Below are 22270 nucleotides of genomic sequence, written 5' to 3' on the forward strand. Positions count from 1 at the left end.
ATGGAACACCTCAGCTGGTCAGGGGCTCTGCTCCGTTCCTCCCAGGGCCCAGGGAGTTCCAGCCTCGATGTCTCGGTCCCCGGCGGGACCTCTCGGCGGGGAGCATTTGCCACAGCAGCATCAGGTGGCTTACACAGGACGGAGAAGTTCTCCTTGAAGTTCATCTGGAGTGACGGGGACTACAAGCAGCTCAGGTGGGCCAGGAGGGAAGCTGGCCCGGCTGCGGGACGCGAGAAGTGGGCTCAGCGCCACCGTGGCGGGGCAGGGTCTGGAGCGGGCGGGCGGGAGCTGATGCTGAGGCCCAAGGGGCCAGGGCTTGCCTCCGATAGATGCCTGGAAGTGACGATGATCACTTCCTCATTGCCCTGCGGACCAGCCAGCTCCGGCCGGGTCTCCCTGAATGCTGCAGCATGCAGCCACTGCCCTCTCCACGTGGGCACCCTCCGCGGTCACCCCAGCACCACCGCCCCTGCCTCGCTCACCCCATCCCCGCACCGACTCTAGCGATGAGCAGGACCAAAGGGTCATCGGGAACTACTACGAGCTGTTCGCTGCTGCGGTGGGCAACGTCCAGTGGTTGCGGTTCTGTCTGGATCGGGACAGTGGAGAAATCCGGACTGACTCCAAGGTAAGGCCCTGGAGTGCTGGGGACCAGGACTTGACCCACCCTGCCAAGAGCTCCTCACATAGGTGGTCACCTGGTGAAGATCTGTCTCTGGAACACCCAGAAAGGTGTTTTTCTGTGTTCAAATTCATCCTCCAGCAGTGGGAGGTCTATTTAGGGCCAGGGAGGTAAGGATGAGCTGATGAGGACACACTGGGAGTGAGAAAAGGGTGTGAGCATTCCCAGGGGTTGGTGAGGGGTGAGGGAGACAGGACTGAGAGGAAGGGTAATTCTAAGAAACTGCTATACAGGTTAAGCTCTGAACCTAGGGACTCCATCCCATTCAGCCTTCTCCTGTCTGGTTCTGGACTCCACAGGGCTTCACTGCCCTCCATTTCGCCGCCCAGCGGGGCAAGCTTGCATGCCTGCAGATTTTGATAGAGGAGTATGATTTTCCCGTGGACCTGCCCACCAACAACAGCCAGACTCCCCTGCACCTCGTCATCCACAGGGACAACAAGACCATGGCACTCCCCTGCATTTCCTACCTGCTTGGGAAAGGGGCAGCCCTCAATGCGTGAGTCCAGCCTGCTTCAAGAGGGAGACTTGGAGCCTGGACAGGCAGGAACCCCACTCCCAGGCAGAGGGGCTGTTGAGGGTGACAAGGATTGGGTCCCACATAAAGCAGTCATGGAGGCCATGTGGTACAGTGGTTAAGAGATTGGGGTTTGGGGGAGGATAGACCCAGGTCATAGCCTAGCTTTGCTACTTGCTAGCAAACAGCCAGATCTTAGCTATCACTCAGCTCTAACCTCAGTGCTCTGGTTCCCAAACCTTTGTGTACACAGGAATCTCCTGAGGAACTTCAAAAATACAACTGCCTGTGTTCTAATCCAAAGGTTGTGATTTAATTGGTCTGTAGTGTGGCCTGGGCTTTGGAAAGCTTAAGAGATCCCTAGGTGTTTCTAATTTGCAGTTAAGTGTAGGAACCACTATTTCAATGCCTTCAAATGAAATTTGGTAGGACAACACTGCCTATCACATGGGACTGCTGTGATCACTGACAAAGTGCATTTCTCAAAATATCTACTAAGCATGCACTATGTGCTAAGCACAATGACAGAGCTAGGGAACACAGCAGCAAACAGACAAATTGTTCCAGCCCTTGTGAAGCCGACATGCTTAGCCAATATATTAGCAAAGAAATAAATGAACAAAACCCTGCCAGAGCATGGGGAATGATCATGAAGGGGATAAACAGGTGGTAAGTAGGGGAAAGGATCTATTTCTGAAGAGGCATCTATTTGAGAAGAGGCAATTACCTCCAAGGAGGTGATTATTTATTTTTGTATTTATAGACAGTGTCTCACTCTGTTGCCCTGGGTGATGCCATGGTGTCATCATATCTCACAGCAACCTCAAACTCTTGGGCTCAAGTGATCCTCCTGTCTCAGGCTCCCAAGTAGCTAGTACTACAGGCATGCACTACCATGCCTAGCTAGTTTTTCTATTTTTAGTAGAGATGGAGTCTCACTCTTGCTCAGGCTGATCTCCTGAGCTCAAGCAATCCACTTGCCCCAGCCTCCCTTAGTGCTAGGATTATAGGCATGAGCCACCATGCCAGGCCTAGGAGGTAACATTTAAATTGCAACCTGAACACTGTATTAGCCAGTCGTACAAAGACCCAGGGAAAAAGAGTTGTAGGCAGAGTGAATATCGTATGCAAAGGCCATGTGCTGGGAAACAGTGAGGCAATGCCTGAGGGTGAGGGTGAGGGTGAGGAAGAGACGGGGCCTGGGATATGTAGACTTTGTGGGCCATGGGGAGGGGGCAGAGGGCTGGTTGGTAAAAGAGTAGATGACGTCAGAGATTCGGAGATGAGGTCTCCGAATCAATCCTGCTCACCTTTCAGCAGTTCTTAACTTCCATATACCTCTCAAAATCAGCTTTTTACTGTTTATTCAGTCCAATCCCTCCTTCTAAAGTAGAGGAAACTGAGGTACAGACAAGTGAAGGGACATGGCCAGGGTCACCCAGTAGGCTGGTGGCAGAGCAGGACCTGGAAACTGATGTGCCACTTGTCTGATGGGTCCCTTGTACTTCCTTTCCGCCCTCATCACCGTTCCACAGTCAAACATGCAACGGCTCCACGCCACTGCACCTGGCAGCCCATGAGGGGCTGCTGGGCTGTGTGAAGGTCCTGGTGCAGAGTGGCGCTGATGTCCATGCCCAAGATGCCATGGGCCTCAAACCCATCGACTTCTGCAAAATATGGAACCACCGTGCCTGTGCCAGGTGAGTGTAAGAACCACCCTCAGCCTGCCACCCACTCCCTCTTACCTAGCCCTTTCCCATGGCACCTCACCCAAGGCTGAGAGCCTTTAAGGGGAGCATCTGGGAGGCCAGATAGCTGGGAGATGAGCCTGCTGAGAAGTCCCATGGCCAGGTTTTGGAGTGAACATTGCCCTCCTGGAGCACTGGAGTTGAGGGTCCCCTGGCTCCTCATCAGGAGGGTGGAGACCAGAACTTCAGTTACTTTCTTCTTTCATCTAAAAGGAAGCAGTTAGCCAGGGGGCCCCTGGGCAGTCGGAACAGGTCATCCTGCTCATCTCATCTCTGGCAGCTCCTCTCACTAAACCACCCACCTGCAGGCCATCAGCAGTAGCCATTCTTCCCAGCCCAGGTGGAAGCTCAGTCACTGTGGGATGACATGTTCCCCTCCACCTTGGCACCAGGTTCTTGAAGGATGCCATGTGGAAACGGAATAAGAGTGACTTTGCTCATGAAATGGGAAAGCTGAAAAGGCTCAAGGACCAGCTGGTCATCATGGAGAAGAACTACCTGATTGAGTATCAGGTAAGGATGAGCCAGGCAGTGGCACCAGGCCTTAGCTGCTACCCATGCATGTGAGCAGGGGCAATACCCCAGTGTTGTGGAGAGAAGAGTGGTCAGAAGCACTCCTACCCAGAAAGAGCCTCCCTCTCCCCCAAGACTTTTAACTGAAATTCCACTCTTTTTTTTTTTTTTCCCCCTCCTTCCCGGCACTTTTCAGGGTTCCCCTTTTCTCACGGGCTCTTATTCCAGGTATGTGAAATTCCACTCTTATAAGCCACTCGTTTAGGTCAAAAGTCTTGTCTTGTGTCAGAAAGCAACTTACAGCTTCAATTTGCAAGTTTTTATGAGCCCCTTCTAGTGCACTGCACTTCAGGATAAGAATTTCTAATGAGAGAAAGACCTCACCTTGTAATTGGGACTCAAACTCCTTCCTTCAACAGACATTGAGCACTCACTCTGTGCTAGGCACCTGCCAGGCCCCGAGGCTCCAAAGTTGTGCTTCCCACACTTGAGGAGCTCAGTCTAGTAGAGGAGGCAGATTATAGTCCCACTGGGGAGGAAAGGGCCCAAGAGGGTGCCAGAAGGCATGATGCTTAAAAGGAGTCACTAAAGATGGGCAGCAAGAGGCTGGACATGGTAGCTCATGGCTGTAATCCTAGCACTTTGGAAGACTGAGGCAGGAGGATCTCTTGAGGCCAGGAGTTCAAGACTAGCCTGGGAAACATGGGCAACAAGTTTCCATCTCTACAGAAAAATTAAATAAATAAATAAGATGGCTCAGCAGTCGGCCAAATGAAGAAGCAGGGAAGGGCTGACCAGGTGTAAGGAATAGCTGTGCAGAAAGGCACAGTGGCACATGGGAACACGGTATATGCACAGAACTGCAAATTCAATATAGCTGGAGATCACATGTGGGATGGAGGTTGACAGGGGAGAGATGCTAGAGATTTGGCAGGGGACCTGATCAACGAAGGACCTTGATTGAGGAAGAAAGGAGATTTTAAGTAGGTGTAAATTACACATAATGCAAACAGGAGACCCAGAAAGATGATGCTGGGACTCCCAGGTGAATCCTGAAGTGAGGAGCTATTTCAGCTGCATTTCTCTCCAGTTTTCTCAGCCCTACTCTCCTCTGTTGTTGGTGTCACCAACCCTCACAGTCACACACCTGTCCAGAAGACGCAAGGCCCATCTGTTTCCTGTGGATATAACCTTTTCCAAAAGCCCCTTGCAGATCTTCCCTCATCTTTTATGGCCTCAATTGGATCAAGTGTCCATTCTTGTTCCAATGCCTATAACTGAAGGAAAGCCATATGCTGACTGACTTAGGTCTAGGGCAAGGCTGATGGAATTATTATGATTGGCTTAGCCTACTAATCAGAGCCTACTCTGGGAGCTGGGTCAATCTCCAAAGCACCTGACTGCTTAGCAACAGTGTGGGAGTGAGACACTGAAACATTGGGAGCAGAGGGATTCTGTGACAACATATGGAAGGTTCAACTCCTTCAAGGACAGACCTAGATCCAGTTGTTGCCACCCAGCCTAGAGCCAGTCAACTATATCCTCCCCTACATTATTTCTCAAGGTCCACCACTTCTAAGATGTCTGCTCAGATTAGCTCTTCTCAATTCCAGGCCTTCCAGACCTTTCTGGTCTCTTTTTTCAGAGTCAAGATTGCAGTCTGCATTTTTCATTTGCCATTTTTTCTTTTGAGACAGGGTCTTGCTTTGTATCTAGGCTGCAGTTCAGTGGCATGATCATAGCTCAGTGCAGCCTCAAACTCACATGTTCAAGCAATCCTTTTGCCTCAGCCTCCCAAGTAGCTGAAACTACAGGCACGTACCACCATACCTGGCTAATTTTTTCGTTTTTTTGTTTGTTTGTTTGTTTGTTTGTTTTGTATAAACAGAGGTCCTGCTATGTTTGCCCAGGCTGGCTTCTAATTCCTGGCCTCACGTGATCCTCCTGCCTCAACCTCCAAAGTGTTGGGATTATGGGCATGAGCCGCCTCACCCAGCCATCATTTGCCTTTTCCCCATCAAAACAACTCTTTTACTGTGTGTCTTCCCTATCAGACTGGGAATTCCCTTGTGGGGAGGGAGCTTCCTTCCTTTTAAGAACTGAGGTTTTTCCTAGGGTGCAGACTGTCTCACTCCTCAAATTGGAGATTCACCTAGGGTACATATTGTATCTCCCCCATCAGATTGAAGGTCTCCCCTTCAGCCCAGGGGCTCCCTTATGGCAAAAGTTGTCTCCTCCAATCAAAACAAGGGCTCCTATTATGCAGTTGTTTCTCTCATCACAGTCACAGTTTTCCTGGGACAAGGACAATCTCTCCCCATTCAGGCCCGAAGTTTCCCAGGGCAATAACCACAGAAACAGAGGGCAAAAGGCCCTCCAGCTGTGTAGTGCCCTTTGTTGTTGCAGAAAAAGCAAAAAATTCTGAGAAAAGATGATTTCAAGAAGTGGCTCCAAGGAAAGCTGACACACCAAGGTCACTCTCTGGTCCACAAGCAAGCCCATGCCATCACCCTCTCCAAGACCCAACAGCTTTCCAAGAGTCTCCACCCCTCTGTGGAGGCACGCCTGCAGCGCATACCTCCACCACCCAGGGAGAAGCCCAAGAAGCCACAGATCAGCTTCTACAGCCAGCCCTCAGTCAGGCGGCCCACAATGTGGAATGTCAGCACCAACCCTGCCACACAGCCCAGCACCCAGATCAGCTTCCCACAGGACATCCGCTTGGGTATACATCCAGACCCCAGCCTGGAGCATGACTTCAGCAGCTTCCTGGAGGTGACACCAGACAGGCAAGGTGGTGCATGGCTGCACACGGTGGACGGCCACTGGGTAACACCTGTGCCCCAGCTGCCTTTTGAGGTGATAGTCCGCACATTGTACCCAAGTACATGTCCGTACAGGATGAAGGTGCCCCAGGGTCTTTATTCCATCAGCATGAGGGACGTGCCCCGGAAACGGTACTTGGGTGATGACACCTTCTGGACAGACACTATGGCCATGAACCTGCGTCAGACATTTGACAAAGCCTTCCTAGCAGCCCTGCAAGCTCATCAAGGGCTCCCTACCTTGCCCTCCCCTAAAACAAATCCATAAAGTTATTCTGATAGCCTCTGTACCTGAGGCAGCCCAGTGAAGGCTGAGATGTGGTGATTTACATTGTGGGTGAGAAGGAAGGAGAGAGGAGTCCTACGGGTTTCCCATTCCCATGCTCAAGGACTGGATTTCCTTGCTCACTAATCCCGTAATCAAAGCCCAAACTCCAGGCCTCCCTTCTTCGTGCCAAGAAATCTCTTGAGCCTCCCAGAAAATCCAAGTTAGGTTCAGAGAGGGAGTCATTAGTATCCTGGGTCTTAGCATTATAAAAGTGACACTCTGGCATCCCCCTGTGCTCCCAGCCAGCCTACCAGGGACAAGTCTTCTAGGATGCAGGGACCACTGGGAAATTTGGTCCGTTGTTCATGTTAAGTCCTTCCTGCTGCAGGCTCTGAGCCTCACTCTTCATCTCCAGATCCAGAACAGGGTGGAGGACAGCTAATGTGTCACCCTGGCATGAGCTTCCCTGATACTATGGGCTGCCACTCCTTATTCTCAGCTGGCACTAATGTTTCTACAGCTCAGGGAAGCACAGGCAGCATATCTGGGGAGAGGGAGGCTCTGTGGCTTCAATTTGAGACTATGAAAGCACTTGTACTTCTGTCGTCCCTGAAGGGCTGAGGGGACTAGACTGCAGAGAGGGAATAATTAGTTGGGTAGAGGAGAACTGGCTGATGACTTCTCTGCTTGCCCCTGTCCCCATCCTTTGTAAACATCACTACAATTCATTCATCAAACATTTATTGAGTGCTTTATAGATGCCAGGCACCATGCCGGGCACTGTTAATACAAAAATTCAAGGATAGTTCTTGCCCTCAAGGAGCTTACAGTCTAGCAGAGAGACAGACCATAAAGCAGGCAAGTAAGCCCATTGTTTTCTGTGTGGTGTGTTGGGGTGGGGTTGGGAGAGGGGAGGAGACACTTAAAGCTCCTTAGAAGTAGCAAAATCTAAGTTGAGACTTGACAAAGTAGCAAAGCAGAAGAAAGGGGAATCAAAGTGGCAAAGGAGAGCCATGGCATCTCTGGAGACAGGAGGCTAGGACCCACAGTTCAAGATGGCAAATGATGAGACCAGAGAGGCAAGCAGGAATCAGGACACCATGATTCTCACAAGCTATGCCAAGGGGTCTGGACCTTATCCTGAGGGAAGTAGGGAGGCATGGAAGGTTTAAAACCAGGGTTTAGACTTGATCAACTGTGCATCTTAGAAAGACAACTTTAGCTGTAGAATAGAGAAGCAGAGGCTGTTACAGTAATCCAAGTGAAAGCTGATGACAGTAGAAGTGGCTCAAATTGGCAGAAGTTAAAGAAGATAGACTTGATAGTTTTTATAGATTGAATTTGGGGGACAAAAAGAGAAAACAGGACTAGAAAGTATGTTTCCTGTCTGGCTCGGGAGTAATCTTAGGGCCAAGGCAGGTATCCAAAAGAGGCAAGGTTGCAGAAGACAGCAAGTGCCATCTGGGCCATTAACTTGAATTGTCTGTGCACTCAGAAGGCAGCAGAACTGTGGTTCAGAGAAGTATGAAGGATGCTGGGGCTGGAGATCAACTCTCAATTCCTTAATAGAGTCCTTGAAGCCATTGGCATGGATGGGCTTCCCCAAGGAGCCCACGACAGAACCCTGAGACACCCCATTGTGCATGGGGTGAGTGGAGAAGCCTGCACAGGAGGCTGAAAGGAATAGCCAGAGAGGTAGGAGGACAACCAGCCACAGAAGTGCCAGGAAAGTGACATTCAAGAAGCAGGAGGTGATCAGCCATGTCAGATGCTGCCCAGATCCAGTGAGATAAAACCATCTGCTGGATTTAGCACAAGGCCACTGGCAACCCCTGGGAGAGCGACAGCAGCAGGATGAATGGAGGTGGTAAAGCCACTTATCAGGCTGAGGAACAAAGCATGGACAGCAAGGGAGAGTACGTGCAGCTATCAGCCTATCCAGAGGATGTCCTCTGCCTTGCCGTCCTGGTCTTCATAGGAGAAAAGGGCCTTGCAACCTCATTTGCATCAAGAGAAGACCAACACATGCTGCTCATCCCAGGAAAAGGGGAAAGCTGGCATTTTTAAGAGAGCAGAGGTGATAAAGCCAAAGAAATAAAGGGCTATGGTGGGATTTCAGGCATGAAGGGAAGATTTTCAAGCACAGGAGTCTTCCCAGTGGCTTCATGGTACTACATGTATGCAGTTTGTCTCTGCACCTGCCAGCCTCACTTTGAGGTATAGAACATGGCCAGTGAAGGCTCTCATGGGGACTTCATTCCAGTAGGTACTGTTGAGCACTTGCAAGGCACTGTAGTTGGAGTGCAAGGTCAACAAATGGTCTGTGCCCGAGACCTGGCCTGCCTTCTTGGAAGGCAGAGATCATCTCCCCAGGAGCCAAAAGTACACAGAAAAAAGGACTAGACCTTGCTTTTAGAGTGGCAGACACTTTCTTCCACCAGCCCCAGTTCTTAAAAAATAGGCTGGAGCCCAGACTGGCGGTAAGCCAGTTTATATTTCACTTCTCCTTGAGCTTGAGACAGTATCCAGCCAGAAACCGTGCCTTTTCCCCAGAGGAGGATTTATAAATAGGATATCATAGATGTTCTGAAAATCTAATGCAGTCCTAAACTGTTCCCTCTCCTACCCCCAGCTTGACAGTCAGAGCCTTGGGGGAAAGAAGAGATGGAAGAAAAGGGAGGTGCATAACAAAAAAGGCTGCTTCTAACCTCACTCCCTACTCCCTTACCAGATCAGCACCTCACCTCTGCCCCCTTCCCATGAAGGGCCACAAGAACAGTCCCTTCAAAAGGATAAGACCCAAATCCAAAAAGGGAGTCCCTGGAGCAGAAAAGCTAGTCCAGTCCAGGGCAGAAGGTTGGCAGGAAGAAAGGAAGATGAACTGTCAGAGTATTAAGGCAAACTGTGCCGCCTAAAATCTTTATTCAAATGGGAATCAGCACTTGGACAGAAATCACAGTTCAACAGCAAAAACTATTTCTCTTGGACATGCCAAGCCATGGCCCCTCCCCACAGCCGCCTGCCCAGAGAACTTATTATCCTCTGCTCTCCAGCTTCACAGACCCTGCCCTGCCTGCCCCAGCTGACATAGAACCTCCCGACCCACCTTGGAAGGGGGAGGGGAGGCCTGGGGGACTGCAGCTTTTTGGCTAAGCAGGCTCTACCACCCTCCCTGGTGCCCTCTGAGGTTACTGCCTCTACCAGCATCAGAGCTGAGCCACACTGAGCCCTCTGAGGAAGGTGGGGAAGGGGCTTCAGAGTTGAGGGTAGGAAAGCCAGGTCTGGCGGAAGGTGCCTTCCCGAATCTCAGCCCCCACCTAGCACAGAGGCTCAGGGGTATGACTCCTGATCTTGCCCCCATATCACCTCCCCAAGGGGGTCAGTATATCTTCTGACGACTGGGTAAAATGGCCTCTTTGATGAAGGAGAAGACAACCAGGATCCCTAAGCGTTTGCCCCGCTTGCCTTTGGTGAAGTAATTGGAGACAACATCATCTGTGGAGACATAGGCAAGATATGAGAGGGGGAGAGGGAAGGGGGGATGGAGGAGGGAGGAGAGAGAGTGTGTGAATGTCAACACACTCACCCGCTCCAGAGCCGCAATGTCTCCATCACAGACTGGGCTCTGGTTCTCCTAGCCAACTCAGGACTTGCTGTCATCCTCCCACCCTGGCCGCTTACAAACCCCTTCTCACCTCCTGGCTGCATGGTAGACGGCAGGACATTCTCCCCAGCCGAAAGTGACACAAAGAATGCAAATGGGATTATCCACAGGCAGAAAGTGAAATAGGCCAGGACCTGGCAACAAGAGAGACTGAGAAGAGGGTGCCCCTGGAGGTGCCAAGAGTGGGCTAAGCATGGCCACTGGGTTGTGAACAGGTGGCCAACAGTGCACAAGACACCACATCTGATCTCTGAGGGGGTCAGGGCCTGGGAAGCAGGGACAGGACATCCTCAGACATGAAGAAACTTCAGTAGGGAAAGGTGGAGGCTGAAAATGACTGAAGGTGGCTACTGTCCCCAAATGTTGGTCACTAAGAAAAGCAACTCCTCTGGACTGAAAAGGTAGATGATGAGGGCTAGGCTATTACTGATCCATACTTCTCAAAGTGACTTTGTTCTTCCCAGGGGTTCAAACTGAAGGAGCAGGGTGTGGAGAAACTCTGGGAGGAGAAAATCTTAGCAGGCCACTGCAAAAAGCTGGGGGCTCAGGAGTACATCCCCCCTGCCCTGGGAAGTCTGCCCTAGACAACTCCAGTGCCCCTTCCTAGCCTCAGGATGACTCCCTCACAAAAACCCAAAAGACTCACCAAGGAAGAGCACTGTCCTGCCCACCTTAGCCAAAAGGATATCTTCTGTTCCTCATAACACTGCTTTCTAAAATCATCTATATGATGGGTATTTTTTTTTCAAATATGTAATCCCTGAATAGACACAATTTCAAATTATAGCTAAGTTTGCAAAGCAAATCAGGCAGGTCCCCTCTATTCCCCCAACCCTTTTTTTTTTAGAGACAGAGTCTTACTTTGTCACCCTCAGTAGAGTACCATGATGTCATAGCTCACAGCAACCTCAAACTCTTGGGCTCAAGTGATTCTCTTGCCTCAGCCTCCCCAGTAGCTGGGACTATAGGTGCCTGCCACAATGCCTGACTAATTTGTTGTTGTTATTGTTTAGCAGGCCCTGGGCTGGGTTCAAACCCACCAGCCCTGGAACATGTGGCCAGCACTCTAACCACTGAGATAAAAGCACCTCCCCAACCCTGTTAATAGCTGAATACGCTGGACACTTCTTACCTCTGAGAAAGGATAATATTCTTCCGCAAAAAACTGAAATGCTAGGTAATGATTCACGACCACTAGTCCTGTTGAAGGAATGAAGAATCAATCAGTTTGGGGGGAATAACACAAAGCTGGACTTTTCACCTTCTAAAGGACCCTGGGAGTTGGGAGCCCGAAGTTTTAGTCCTGATTTTACACCCAACTCAGAGTATGGCCTTTGGGCTAAGTACATTACTGTCAGAATTCAGTTTCTCATCTGTTGAAGTAGAAGAATTAGCCCTAATGTGCCTGCCTCACAGGGCCTTACAAGTAAAATTAGGGGTAGATAATAAAGCTTTCTATGTGTTATAAAAATTATACTTCCAGGTTACATCATCCAGAGCATCATGCCAATGAACCTGTTTTTCAGGGGATGTGAGTCCTAAAGAAAGCCTCCCATGGGCAGTAGTAGGTAGAAGGAAGCCATAGGTATACAGATCAGACAGCCCCAAGAGATTCTACTCCAAACTGGGCAGCAGGATGAAGTCCTCCTTAAATATTATAAAAAGGCTCTCATTCCTCAGAAATAAAAAGGGCAATTTGCTAGATGCTTTTGAGGAACCCTAAGACCACCTCAAATTCTGGGGGATGGGGTCCTTGCCCACTCTGCCCCAGAGTAAGACACAATGGTCTGAACTGGTATGTTCTAGACTCCTCATACCCCACCCTGGTGTGCACCCAAGTTTATGAAAGTAGGAGCAGGTCCTGAGGACAGGCTGCCCAGGGACAGGCCTCTCTGCCTGGTCCTATGGTGAGGTGAAGGGCAGGCACCAGAAAGAATGTATCCCTGACACTGAACACCCCTCATGCATGCCTCACAGAAACTATACCAGGTCTCTTTTCTCCTATCCTTGCCTCTCCCCCTCTAAGGCAAAGACCACAGCCCTGTTCTACCTAGCCACATCTAGGGCTAAGGGATGCTGGAAGATAGGATGGTGCCTGGAACCCACAAGATCTTTGGGAAAAATGTCTCAAGCATCTAAAGGGCAGCTCCAGGGCTGGGTGCAGTGGCTCATGCCTGTAATCATAGCACTGTGGGAGGCTGAGGCAGGTGGACTGCCTGAGCTCATGAGTTCAAGACCAGCCTGAGCCAGAGTGAGACCGCGTCTCCAAAAAATATAGCCGGGCATTGTTGTAGGCACCTGTAGTCCCAGCTACTTGGGAAGCTGAGGCAAGAGAATAGCTTAAGCCCAAGAGTTTCAGGTTGCTGTGAGTTGTGATGCTATATTACTCTACCGAGGGCAACAAGGCGAGAAGACTCTGCTTCAAAAAAACAAAGACAAAAATAAAACAAATAAATAAAAATAAAGGGCAGCTCCAAGGAGTGACAAAAGGAACCCAGGGAAGTCTGCTAGTGTCTTTTGTGTGTGTATGAGGGGCTCTTCCCAGAGAAGATACAGAGGGGGCTTGGCCTCTAGGGAACGGCTCCTCAAACAAATCCCTGAACAAATTCTTTGGTGAAATCACACAAAGCAATCAGGGAAGAGACCAGTTTTAGCTTTAACAACATACCCTCCTTGGAGATAGTATTTTCTTTCCAATTTTCCCACAGAAATAGAAAAGTAGCTCTAAAACTCCTCCAACTATATCTGATATTTGACTAAAAGCTAGGATGATCAGTAACAATCGGTGCCTGTAGCATAGTGGTTACGGCACCAGCCACATGCACCGAGGCTGGCAGCTTTAAACCTGGCCCAGGCCAGCCAAACAACGACAACTGCAATAAAAAAAAAAAAATAGCTGGACAGTGCCTGTGGCTCAGTGAATAGGGCGCTGGCTCCATATACCAAGGGTGGTGGGTTCAAACCCTGCCCCAGCCAAACTGCAACAAAAAATAGCCAGGCATTGTGGCAGGAGCCTGTAGTTCTAGCTACTCAGGAGGCTGAGGCAAGAGAATTGCCTAAGCCCAGGAGCTGGAGGTTGCTCTGAGCTGTGATGCCATGGCACCCTACTGAGGGTGACAAAGTAAGACTCTGTCTCCAAAAAAAAACGCTGAGTGTTGTGGCAGGCTCCTGCAGTCCCAGTTACTTGGGAGGCTGGGAGTGATGGGCACATCCAACCACATCAGGTGTCTCCCCAACTCTATCTCTATTTAAGGCAAGAGAATCACTTAAGCCCAAGAGTTGGAGGTTGCTGTGAGCTGTGATGCCACAGCACACTACCAAGGGTGACATAGTGAGACTCTGTCTCAAAAACGAAACAAACAAACAAACAAAAAATAAAACAGGAAAATGTCACTCCTGATTACCAAGTACTTTCCAAATCTTTTGCATGAATATTTGTAAATATCTATAAGCACCTACAGTGTTGACAGTTGTGTCAGAAATGTCATCTCTGAAGAGATGGAGAAGCTAGATCCAGAGAGGGGAAATGTATCCCTAGGCTCAGAAAGTGGTAGCAGCAGCCAGGCATGGGGGCTCACGCCTGTAATCCTAACACTCTCGGAGTCAGAGGAGGGTGGGTTGCTTGAGCTCAGGAGTTCGAGGCCAGCCTGAACAAGAGTAAGACCCTCTCTACTAAAAATAGACAAATTAGCCTCAGGTTGTGGCCGGTGCCTGTAGTCCCAGCTACTGAGTAGACTGTGGCAAGAGGATTGCTTGAGTCCAGGAGTTTGACATTGCTGTGAGCTATGATGCCATGGCACTCTACCTAGAGTGTGACAAAGTGTCACAAAAAAAAAAAAAAAAACAAAAACAAAGAAATGATAGTAGAGCAAAGGCAAGAAGGCCATTATCCTTCACACACAGGAGGCCCTCACCCAAGGCAGCTCTGACAGGGAGAAAAGGGAGCAAAGGCAGCTCCACAAGGCATGCACGCCAGGCCATGTTCTGCAGGGGGCTCACAGTCCCATGAAGTGGTTCCAACGTTACCATGACTGTGTGTCAGAGAACTATACAGGGAGCTGCCTGCCTGCCAGCCAAGGAAGGGCTTGATGCATTTTCTGGCCAGTAGTTTCTTTGAAGTTGTACCTACTCATTTGGAGGCCCTGCCTCAGCCACACCATAACCTCTTTTCAATTCCCAAGCCCTTTTCACATTTATCACTATGGGAAATCCCACCTGATCTTCTACCCCTAAACTGTTCTAGTCACCAGAACCAAGGTGGGCTCTAGGATCCTCATGAGTGAGAATCTAATCATCCCAATCAGCCTGGCCTCCTAGAGGCCTCCCATGGCTGGCCTCCTTTCTCTGCATGCCCTTATGTGTCAGGGACTGGGATGGGCACATCCAACCACATCAGGTGCCTCCCCAACTCTATCCCTTCTCACCGCATGACAGGATGAAGTTAGGCGAGGTCAGCATGATGAAGGGAAAGGTCTGGAGGAGGCCAAAGTAGACGAGGTTGGTGAAGAGACCCACGCCAATCATGCTGGTGGGGAAGTGCTCAAAGATGTAGAGGCCAATCAGCACAGCCGTGGAGAACTGAAACAACCAGAGGCACACAGTGCAGGAAGCCTCTTCCAGGCAGCCTTCCTAAGCTCACTAACTCCCAGCCCACTCCAGGTAGCCCCAGGTTCATGCTTCAGTCACAGTTTTGCCTCCCTAACTAGACTCTGAGCTCCCAAAAGGCAGTGTCTTATAATGCCATTTCTCAAACTTTTTTTTTTTTTTTTTTGAGACAGAGTCTCACTTTGTTGCCCTTGGTAGAGTGCCGTGGCATCACAGCTCACAGCAACCTCCAACTCTTGGGCTTAGGCGATTCTCTTGCCTCAGCCTCTCGAGTAGCTGGGACTACAGGCGCTCACCACAACGCCCAGCTATTTTTTTGTTGCAATTTGACCGGAGCCAGGTTTGAACCCACCACCCTCGGTATATGGGGCTGGTGCCCTACTCACTGAGTCACAGGAGCCGCCCCATTTCGCAACCCACAGTAAGAAAAACATTTTACACTGTGACCCTAACACACATACATACATACACACACACAAACACACAATGACCACAGCTCAAGTTTCAATTCTAGTCTTTTATATTCCATTTTTAAAAATGCTGATTATGACCTACTAAATTCATTATATAATCCAATAATAAATCACACCTGCAGTTTAAAAAATACTGTTCTGAAAGACTTATAGTTTTCAGTGCTTAACAAATGACACTTGGCTGAATAAAGGTCTAATTCCAGTATCAATACCCACAAGCTAGGCCTCTGATCCCAGAGCTGAGGGCCACGATCTTGTCTCCACCACTAACTCCCAATCCCAGGCCATGCCCAGAGTAGAAGTGGCTGCTAACATCCAGGTAACTTGAGGGCAGTGAACTCTTCTTCTCCAAAAGTGCTTCCACCCCTACTCCTTCCTGCAGCTGGAGGAAATCTGTCCACCAGCAGTTACTCCTGTGGCTTTCACATCAATGGCAAAGACTGTGTCTTCTGGAAAAGAAGCCTCCCTTGAGACAAGGGGAGGGCAGGGCCAGAGCCACAGAATGTGCTCCCCTCTTAGGACAAATCACTTGATCCGATTAGAAAGAGGGCAATGAACAAATACTCAACTATCTCAGAGTTCTTCTAAGTTGTAAATGCTGTGAACAGAGCAACGGGGTAAAGACAGTGACAGAAAGCCAAGCAAAGTCAAAGCTTGGTCCTATCTACAGAAAATGTACACTTGGCTGTCACCTTAAAGAATGGAAAACAAGGTCTGCAGTGAAGCAATGCCACTTGGACAGGAGGCCAAGGAAGATTGGGACCCAGAAGAACAGACCCAAAAGACAAGGTTCAGTGCAAGGAGGGAGGAGTGCTACCCTCAGCAAACAGCAGAGAGGTCTCATCATCCAAGCCAAACTTTCCCACATTGAGGCAGACCAAAAGAGGGTCGAATCCTTGAGAAAACTGCCACTTACCCAGATCATGTATTTTATGATCCTGCTCGTGACCACTGTGTATTCTTCTATCAGTTCTGCCAGGTAATAGAGTCCGGCCGCTAGGGGATGGGGAGAGGGCAAGAAGGGTCAGCCAGGGTCATCCCCCACCATCTGGTCACCCTTCTCTCTGAAGCCCAGTCCCCATCAACCCTCATGGACTGCAGATCAGAAATAAACCAAACCCATGTGTTGCCCTTCTAAATCTGGAGTTTGTTATAGCAACTAAGGAAAAATTTCCATAAAAATGAGTGGAAGCCTGCATTTGATCCCTCAGCACAATGCTAACCTCTGACCCCAGAAAGTGGAATTACATTGATTCCATTAAAAAATACCTGCTGGGCACTTAGTATGAGCCAGGTGCTCAGTTGAGTGCTGAGAATACAGCAGAAGACAGATAAGATCCCTTCCCTGACCCAGCTTGGAAGGAGAAGGGTAGCAAGTAGGGAGGGGAGTCAGATGATCGCAGTGTTAGACACACTGCTTTAGGCAAAGTAGATGGCACTGCTGGACCATCAAACTCCTAAGGAGGGCTTCCCAGAGGAGGTGAGATCTCAAATGAGATCAAGTATAACTAGTCACGAGGGGAAGAGTATCAAAGGCGGAGACAGCAGCAAGTACGAAGGGCAGAAGGCCAAAGGGCGGTGGGCGGTGTTGGGGAAAAGTTCGGTGAGGTCAGCCCGCGAATGCGAGAAGCAGTGGTTGTCGGTTCGCAGGTGCACTTAAGTCGCCCTTTCCCGGGCACTGCTGGGGCAAACTTTGTGACACCTGGAAGGATCTGCAGTCAGGTGGGGCTGCCGGGCTCAGCAGAAGTGGCAAGACCAGAAGGGATGGAAAGGGAGCGGCGAAGGCCAGAAGAGCCGGGCAGGGGCTCCCCAGTAGCTCCCGAACCCCCTCGATATGATCCCCGGTGACCACAGATGCCCTGGCGGAAGACCGCGCGGGCCGGGGTCGCACACTCTCACCGACGGCCAGCGTGATGAAGGCCACCTGGATGAAGAGAGACAGCCAGCTCAGCACGTACATGAACCACATGGCGCTCCAACCCCGCCCGCCCCCCGGCCGCCGGGACCGGCCTGCGCGCTTCGGCTCGGCGGACAGGGAGCCGCCTCCGCTGCCGCTGCCGCGTCCCCGCCCCACGGACGGCCGGACGTCAGGGCGCCACCTCAGAGAAGAGCCCAGCCCGAGCGCCGGCCCGGACCAGGCCCGTGGTAGCGCCGCCCGCCGGAGCGGAGGACCAACGGCCGCCGCCTCGTGCGGAGCTGCGCTCGCGGGAAGCCAGGATACCCCGCTCCGCAGTGTCTAGGCGTCCACACTAAAGCTCGGATCGCAGCCTCTGGCGCTCCTGTGCTACCCAGGGAGGAGATTCAGGACTGGAGCCTTACCTCTCCCCAACAACCTCTCCAGAAGCCTCTGGCAGGTTGTCACAGGACTTTTTCTTAACATTGCAGGTAACAGGGTCAAAATTATTGAGTTCCTAACACATACCAAGGACTGTGCTAAAGGCCAGGCTGTATGTTCATGACAGAAATTTTACAGATGATGTAAATCGTTTTATGCGTAGGGAAGCTGGAGCCAAGGGAGGTTACCTTGCCCCAGCCCATACACCTAGGAAGCGACACAGTCAGGAGTTGGGCTGCCTTTAATCGGTCATCCTCAGGCCTAACTCTCCGTCTAGGCCGAGTTCCTTTGAGGTACGTTCCGCACCAGTGCTGGGCACGCAGGACGCCCACTAGGAGTTGAATGCATTCACTACACCTCCGGGAGGTTTACTGAAGAAGCCCCTAGGAACCGGCAGTCCTTGCCAAACAGTACCCCATCTAGTGGCCAAAACAAGCGTGCAAAATAACGTATGTTTATAAGTCCTCAAAAAATCAAACATAGAATTACCATATGATCCAACAATCCCACTTCTGTGAGTATATCCACAAGAATTGAGAAAGCAGAGATATGTGCACACCAGTGTCCATAGCAGCAATTATTCACAATAATCAAAAGATGGAAACACCCCAAATGTCCATCAATAGGATGAAAAGATAAACAAAATGTGGTGTACGTGTACTATAGTATGTATAGGAATGTTATTTAGCCTTAAAGAGACATGAAATTCTGACACATATTCCAACACGGATGCAACTTGAAGAAAATGCTAAGTGACTAAGCCAGATATGAAAAGACAAATGCCGTATGATTTCAGGTGTGTGAAGTACTTAGAGGGCGGGAAATGAGGAGTCATTGTTTAACAGGTACAGAGCTTCAGGAAAGATGAAAACGTTCTGGAGATGGATGGTGTTGATGGCTTCACGATAATGGAAATGTCCTTAATGCCACTGAACTGTATACTCAAAAATGGTTAAAGTGGTTAAGTTTTCTATTAAACATTAATTGACCAAAATAAAAAACCATAAGATTACAAAGCAAAGCAAGTACATTAAAATGCAGGTATTAAAATATTCTTTTAGAAAACCAAATGTGTGCCATAGTAATACAGTAGAACCTCCATAGTTGACCACCTCCCTACATTGACCATCTCCTTAAGATTATATCATTTCGGGGCGGTGCCTGTGGCTCAAAGGGATAGGGTGCCAGTCCCATATGCTGGAGGTGGTGAGTTCAAACCCAGCCTCGGCCAAAAACCACACACAAAAAAAAAGATTATATCATTTCGGTGGTGGCTGTAGCTCAAGTGGCTAAGGCACCAGCCACATACACCAGAACTGGCGGGTTTGAATCTGGCCCAGGCTTGCCAAACAACAATGACATCTACAACCAAAAAATAGCTGGGGGTTGTGGCGGATGCCTGTGGTCCCAACTACTTGGAAGGCTGAGACAAGAGAATACTTAAAGCCCAGGAGTTTGAGGTTGCTGTGAGCTGTGACACCATAGCACTCTACCTAAGGCAATAGCTTGAGGCTCTGTCTAAAAAAAAAAAAAATGATATAATTTTCATAGACCAGACATGCACCACATGTAAGTTATCAGTACAGTAGGCCTAGTTCCTTATGTTGACCACCTCCATATGTTAAACAGTTTGTTACAGTCCCTTGTGTGGTCAACTTACAGAGGTTTTGCTGTGTAAGTTCCTATTAATATATAACATAAATAGACCTAATGGAAAATCTATTAACTGTCTAGCACAATGACAAAGTAGGTGTAAGTGTAAATGATATTTCAAGATATCTTCAATCATAAAATGAGGGAGTCACAGATACTGCTAACTACTGTGAGTTTGTAGCCTTAATTTATAGGGAAGTCTTTTAGTTAGAGGTTACTGCAAATAAAGAAAGACATATTTTTCCTTCCAAGTTTCCAGGTTCCTTGAATTTCTCTCCCTAAATTTTATATCTCTTAACTTCTAAGGGGCCCCTGGCTCCTGCAGGATATGAATGAGGGGCATTGGGTCCTTCAAGGGCCATATACTTATTTATAAGGCTTTTCACTGCAGCGCCGTGAGAGACAGAAAATAATCTAAAAGTTCATTAATAAGAATCTGCCGGCTGGGCACCCATAGCTCAGTGATTAGGGTGCCAGCCACATAAACTGGGCCTGCTAAAACGATAATGACAACAACAACAAATAGCTGGGCATTGTGGCAGGTGCCTGTAATCCCAGCTACTTGGGAGACTGAGGCACAAGAATTATGTAAGCCCAAGAGTTTGAGGTTTCCGTGAGCGGTGATGACATGGCACTCTACCGAGGGTGACATAATAAGACTCTTGTCTTAGGAAAAAAGAAAAAAGAAAGAAACTGCTTCAGTGTATTTTGAAACATAATGAAGCAGAGCCATCAAAACAAATGAGAATGGGCCAGTGTGGTGGCTCACACCTGTAACCCTAGTACTTTGGGAGGCTGAGATGGGTGGATTGCTTGAGCTTAGGATTTTGAGACCAGCCTGAGCAAGAGTGAGATCCCCCTTCTAAAAAAAAAAAAAAAAAGCCAGGCATTGTGGAGGTTGCCTGTAGTCCCAGCTACTTGGGAGGCTGAGACCAAAGAATCACATCAGCCCAGGAGTCTGAGGTTGCTGTGAGCTATGACACCATAGCCCTCTACCAAAGGCAACATAATGAGACTCTGTCTCAAAAAAAAAAAATGAGAATGTTTTTTATGTACCCATCTAGGACTCCTTTTGAAAATAGCAAAAGGATGAGAAGAAAGAGGCTGTATATTATTTCATTATACAAAATCTCCCTGGAAGGATATCCACATATTAGAAAATGATAACATTGCTTGCTTCCTAGGTAGCGAGGGGTGGGGTTCAAAAGTAGGAGAGAGGGCCAGGTGTAGTGGCTCATGCCTGTAATCCTAGCACTCTGGGAGGCTGAAGCAGGTGGATTGCTTGGGCTAAGGAGTTTGAGACCAGCCTGAGCCAAGAGTGTGACCCTCATCTCTACTAAAAATAGAAAAATTAGCTGGGCATTGTGGCGGGTGCCTGTAGTCCCAACTGTGTGGGAGGCTGAGGCAAGAGGATTGCTTGAGCCCAGGAGTTTGAGGTTGCTGTGAGCTATGACACCAGAGCACTCTAGCCTGGGTCAACAGAGTGAACTCTGTCTCAAAAACATAAAAACCCAAAACATACAAAAAGACAAAAGGAGTGTATCCACTGAACGTCTTTTTATAACCTTAAAACATTTAACTACATACATGTATGGAAACACATTACCTATTAATAAATAAAGTTTAAAATTAAAATGTTTGTACTATGCTGCATCTGCCTCAAACTTCCCATCATTACCCAGTCCCTTTGAGAGAAAAGCCACTGTGTGGTGCCTTACTGGTATATTGGCTAACCTTGGGTCTTGTGACCTGGCCCTTCCTGATTGGCCCTATGGGGAGCTTCATGCTCAGATCTTATCTTCTAGGGAGTTTGTATTTAAGACAGAGCATGAAGGAATAGAGGGACAATAAACCCTCAGTTGCTCTTTCCCCTAAATATCTGCCTAGTGAGAAAATATGAAAGTATCTACTACTTCCCTCCAGAACTATAGATAAGGGAAACTTGAGGCCCCAAAAGATTAAGCACATTCACTTTGGGCTGAGCCAGCATTGTTTTTCCAGGGCTAGACACTTTCACTTCCCCACAGTTTTATTTATTTATTTACTTACTTACTTACTTATTGAGACAGAGTCTCACTTTGTCGCTCCTGGTAGAGTGCTATGGCATCATAGCTCACAGCAACCTCAGACTCTTGGTGATTATCTTGAGTCAGACTCCTGAGTAGCTGGGACTACAGGCGCCTGCCACAACACCTAGCTATTTTTAGAGACAGGGTCTTACTCTGGCTCAGGCTGGTCTCAGACTTGTGAGCTCAGGCATTCTACCCACCTCTGCCTCCCAGATTGCTAGGATTACAGGCATGAGCCATGACACCCGGCCTGTTCCCCACAGTTTTAAAGCCAAAACTGGCCCCAGGGAGGCCAAAATTTCCTCCAACAGCAGGAAGAAGGAAGCCACCATTTCCTGAGAGCCATGAGAAGCCAGCCTGACACAACAAGGCAGAGGAGGGCTCAGGGAGGCTCTGTAGAACCATGCTTAGGCAGGGTGGCCCAAGGAGGGGTGCAAACCTAGTCTTTGCTTAGAGGAGGCATGGGGGAGCAGGAGGACCCCCATTCTCAATTTAAGAGGCACATTTAAAGTGTGTGTAGATTCAAAGGTGACTGACCATTTTGTTGATTTAATTATTGACAGACCTTGATAACTACCAATCCATACTCCTTCCAGTGTTGCACATAACTCAGAACTTTTACTAATACACACATACATATGCCAACATTTAATGCCTGTGCGTGTGTTCCTGTATATCTCATGAGGGGATTCCAGTGGAAACTAGCTATTTTAACATAATCTACTAACATGATCTCTACTTCACAAAACAAAGCTGACTTGCTTTTTATTCTTTTAGCTAAGATGAAATGCAGAAAATAATACCTGCTCACATTACAGTGTTCTTACTCTGTGCCAAGCACTGTTCTAAGTGATCTGTAGGTATTAACCTATTACTGTTCACATCTAGTATAGAAGAAAAGTAGTATTGTCTCTATCT

At 48.9% G+C, this 22270-nt stretch overlaps 3 protein-coding genes across 3 annotated transcripts in view; 2 read left to right on the forward strand and 1 right to left on the reverse strand.

Moving 5' to 3' along the window:
• Positions 1–6906, forward strand: ANKRD53 (ankyrin repeat domain 53). Its single transcript, XM_053589345.1, has 6 exons — positions 1–194; positions 505–628; positions 952–1181; positions 2735–2899; positions 3340–3460; positions 5867–6906. The coding sequence occupies exons 1-6, from the start codon at positions 1–3 to the stop codon at positions 6551–6553; spliced, it is 1521 nt and encodes a 506-aa protein (XP_053445320.1). The 3' UTR covers positions 6554–6906.
• Positions 6907–9437: 2531 nt separating this feature from the next.
• Positions 9438–17445, reverse strand: TEX261 (testis expressed 261). Its single transcript, XM_053587307.1, has 6 exons — positions 17195–17445; positions 16212–16291; positions 14642–14795; positions 11350–11417; positions 10249–10351; positions 9438–10048 (listed from the first exon to the last, which is right to left on the reverse strand). The coding sequence occupies exons 1-6, from the start codon at positions 17262–17264 to the stop codon at positions 9933–9935; spliced, it is 591 nt and encodes a 196-aa protein (XP_053443282.1). The 5' UTR covers positions 17265–17445; the 3' UTR covers positions 9438–9932.
• Positions 17446–17521: 76 nt separating this feature from the next.
• Positions 17522–22270, forward strand: part of NAGK (N-acetylglucosamine kinase) — a 31377-nt gene continuing 26628 nt past the window's right edge. Inside the window, exon 1 of the mRNA XM_053587306.1 lies at positions 17522–17680. The gene's annotated coding sequence lies outside the window, so the exon portion shown is untranslated. The remainder of the gene's footprint in view (positions 17681–22270) is intronic.

This window comes from Nycticebus coucang, chromosome 4, assembly GCF_027406575.1.
Source record: "Nycticebus coucang isolate mNycCou1 chromosome 4, mNycCou1.pri, whole genome shotgun sequence".
In the NCBI taxonomy this organism is placed as follows: Eukaryota; Metazoa; Chordata; class Mammalia; order Primates; family Lorisidae; genus Nycticebus; species Nycticebus coucang.

Bases quoted from the DNA above. Each gene is read 5' to 3' on its own strand.
- TEX261 (XM_053587307.1), bottom strand. From the start codon at position 17,264: ATGTGGTTCATGTACGTGCTGAGCTGGCTGTCTCTCTTCATCCAGGTG. The intron at 10,352-11,349 runs GTAAGAAGTGTC...TCTTGTTGCCAG, and splicing joins AATATTATCCTTTCTCAGAG to GTCCTGGCCTATTTCACTTT. The intron at 10,049-10,248 runs GTGAGAAGGGGT...ATGTCTCCACAG, and splicing joins GTCTACCATGCAGCCAGGAG to ATGATGTTGTCTCCAATTAC.
- ANKRD53 (XM_053589345.1), top strand. From the start codon at position 1: ATGGAACACCTCAGCTGGTCAGGGGCTCTGCTCCGTTCCTCCCAGGGC. The intron at 629-951 runs GTAAGGCCCTGG...CATCCCATTCAG, and splicing joins AAATCCGGACTGACTCCAAG to CCTTCTCCTGTCTGGTTCTG. The intron at 2,900-3,339 runs GTGAGTGTAAGA...CCTTGGCACCAG, and splicing joins AACCACCGTGCCTGTGCCAG to GTTCTTGAAGGATGCCATGT.